At 51.4% G+C, this 3,355-nt stretch overlaps 1 protein-coding gene across 1 annotated transcript in view; it reads right to left on the reverse strand.

The window, feature by feature from the left end:
• Positions 1-2,868: 2,868 nt before the first annotated feature.
• The window catches only part of LOC104512888 (zinc finger FYVE domain-containing protein 9), a gene marked incomplete at its 5' end in the record, with an annotated part of 13,509 nt that continues 13,022 nt past the window's right edge, over positions 2,869-3,355 (reverse strand). The window contains one exon of the mRNA XM_010156060.1: positions 2,869-3,346. Coding sequence (XP_010154362.1) covers positions 3,185-3,346 — 162 coding nt within the window. The remainder of the gene's footprint in view (positions 3,347-3,355) is intronic.

The raw sequence follows: 3,355 nt of genomic DNA on the forward strand, positions 1-3,355 counted from the left end.
GGAACGTGCCGCTGCAGGGATCGGTACCAGTCTACGCAGAATAGACAGAATTGCCTTAATGTGGGACTACTGATGTAGCGCCAGGACGAATGTTCCCCTAACTATGCATAGCGGTGCGGGAAAAGCGTAGCCCCTTAAAAACTCCCCGAGGCAACAACTTTTTTCACTCGAGTGACAGGTAAGACCTTTGCCAGATTCATTTTCCCAAGGGCACGAGCAGCCAACTGCGAGCCGCCTGCCGCTGCGTTTTCTGTTCTCCCTTACCAAGGCCTCTCTGGGGTTGGCGGTTTTGTGCCCCGAGGTAGAGCAGCCGGGCGGCGTGTCCCTCCTCCGCGTGAGTCAGCGGGCCGTTGCCTTCAGCGGAGGAGAACGCACGACTCCTCAGCGGGTGGCGTTTACAGCTCGACGTTTTTTGTTCTGGCTGCCGGGTGTCTGCCGCGCTTGCTGCGCTGCTCGCTGGGCGCAGCCCGGGTACTGTGCCTTCACCCTTCCTCTTTGGGTTGTTTTTTTTGTCTTTCAGTTTAAAAAAGGAGGTGGAAAAAAGCCCACTGGACTCCGCTGCTGCCCAGCTGTTCCTTGTGTTTTTACAAAAATAGGCTTTTACAGTTCTTCCAGGTGACGGGGAAAGTAGCCACTTGGTGGTGTAGAAACGGGACCGTGGCCGGTGTCAGGAACGCGTTGGCTCAGCGAGGTACAGACCGTGCTACCAGACGTGTCTGTGGCTGTCGGTCCCTGTGGGCTCGCCGCAAGCCCGGATATGGCAGGAGAGGATGCGCCTGCGCCGGGGGGTGGGAGCGCTCCTGCAGAGTCAGGCAGGGCAAGCTTGCGGGCAGAGGAGAGTCCGGAGGAGTAAGGCAGCGCTGCCTCCCTCTTCCGGAGCAGATGAAGACAATACAGTGTTTAGTTTTTAATTTCAATAAATTTAATATACAAAACTACATGTTGAAAATAAAAATATAATATGCAGTTTTTTGCAGTGTTAACTAACTGAATTTTAAAAGTACAATTTTTTTTTTTCTAAAACAAGTACTCATTTCTTAACAACATGGTAATTAAGGTCATTTAAAAGGCTATGGTTGAAGCAAACATGTCAGTCACCAGTTGATAGTGTTTTGCACAAACATAATCCAAACCTAAAAGACTTTTGGGGCAAAGGAAGAGAAGATAAAGATTTTTCACCTCTTTCACTGCATTATTAAGCTCAACAATGCAACTGAAGTGACTGGAAAGCCGCTGCTGTGGCAAAGCTGGAGTGCAGGCCTAGAAGGAAGATGATCACCTAGTTCACGGAACGCTTTTCCAGGTACGGAGTCTGGCCTACGCCCTGCAGCGCTGCGCCGTGTGCCAGCGTGTGCAGGACCAGGGGGGAGGCTGGGAGTAGCCTCAGGCCCGCTCCGCTGTGCAAACACAGAGGAGGGCAAGGGCGTGTCACAGCTTGAGCTTTGTCCAGCGTGAAGCCTTTTCCCGAAGGCCGGGGGGGAGCTGTCACTTGGATGTAGCACTGCTTTTCGGCGCTACCTCGTGCTGGCCAGCTTACGCTTCTGGAGTCAGACCCCAGTTCCCTGTCCTGCCTTCTCCAGGTGTTGGGTGGCGACAGCCAAAATTTGCCGTATTGGATTTGTTAGACTTTTTTTTTAGGAAGCAGTAGCCGTTTACTCCCAAGGGCGCTCTGTACATACACCCTGCTCTCTGCACACGGAATAGGTGCGGTTGCCTGTCCTTTGCCCAGCCCACACTGTGTCTTTCGCTGAACGAGAGCGCCGGTCTCGCAGCAGCCTTGCGCGGCGCTTTGAACGGATGCCACTGTTACCCATACAGCTGGAACAAAACAATCCCCACGGCATCCACCAGACCCGACGGCGAGCAGGGACGGTGCAATGCCTGTGCTCACCATAAATTAGCCCCTCTCTTCCCAAATTAATTTTCTATATGGACAGGAGGAGAAACCTTCGCCCCCTTCCTGGGAGGGACTCGCACCGGCTGCCCTGCGTGGCTATGGCTAAACGAACCAACCCCTTCTCCTGCTTTTGGCTCTTCCCACTGGTCAGCAGCTTTCCATGCAGAAAATCAGAGTGTGGAACCACGTTTCCTCTGGCTGCTTCTCCCTTCCAGCTTCCCAGTGTCGTGGCAGAGGCGAGCAGCTGCTTCCCTTACTGCAGCCCTCGGGCGAGCCCAGGAGCCCTGGGCCACGTGCAGGTGTTCCAAGCTGACCAGAAAGCCTTTTTCCACAGAACATGCAACAACAGCCGCTCTAGGCTTCTATCACAGCTAAGCTTTTACACGCTGCCGCTAATAGGAGGTGCAAGCTGCCTTGTAGTACACGACACTAGCGTTACACTACAGCATACAGCGAGGAGGAGGCTCAAAGCTGCCCGGGGCGTTACTTCTCTTTAAAAAGCAGGAGCTACCGGGGAAGAGGAACGAGAGATAACTGCACTTTAGGGCTAACATTTCCTCTGCTTCATACAGGTTTGTAAACGACAGAAGAGCAGAGTTGTTCTAGATTACAGAAACCTGCCGTGGTGATGGGGTTTTATAGTAAATAGAGGAAAAAAGTCAACTAGCCTATGAGACACACAAAACTGCAGTTTACGTAATCCCGCTTGCAGAGAGATGCCTGCCCGTCTGCTCGTTCGGACGCACACGCAGGTGTAGTCGTGGCTAGGTAACCTTTCCGTCTCTCTCAAGGGCTACTCCACACGTATTTCAACCAATAACCTGGTCAGAATAATGTAAACGTTACTTTTTTAATGTCTACAGAACAACCACAGACGGCATTAGGATGAGGTCAGAATGGAGGTCTTGATTGTTGTTTCTTACAGGTCCATCCACAGACAGTACAAGGTTGGAGTTTCACTCTTTATTTGCGCCCCGGTGATCTTCGCACCCGTTTGAGCATTCAGAGTACAGGACTGAGAGTCTTTAAACACGAGCATTTCTCTAAACGGTAACAGAAGTGTAGCTGCAAGGATAGCATAGCCATGTTGTAGTATAGAAGCTGCCCTGATCCTCTGTTTGTTGACAATGCATAGAAGATTTAGAATTATGGAACAACTGTCCCTCCCTCCTCCCCCCCACCCCGCCCCCAATAGTGTTAACAAAAGCTTAATTTTCCAGTTTTAAAGTGCAAATGATTCAGATACAACTGCTGCTGGAACAGGTCTGAACAGAAAATGAAGTCCTCTTATGAGATGTTCTCCAGAATATAAAAGATGAGCTCCATTATGACCGGCCCCTCACTCAACTGGCACGCCCCCCCATGAATCACCGGAACTAAGGCACTGTCCAGGTCATTCATGTACTGGGAGGGCAGGGGCTGTCCGTTACTCCCAGCTTGATAACCAACCTAAAAAAT

The sequence above is a fragment of the Eurypyga helias genome, unplaced genomic scaffold (genome assembly GCF_000690775.1).
Source record: "Eurypyga helias isolate BGI_N326 unplaced genomic scaffold, ASM69077v1 scaffold3837, whole genome shotgun sequence".
Taxonomy (NCBI): Eukaryota; Metazoa; Chordata; class Aves; order Eurypygiformes; family Eurypygidae; genus Eurypyga; species Eurypyga helias.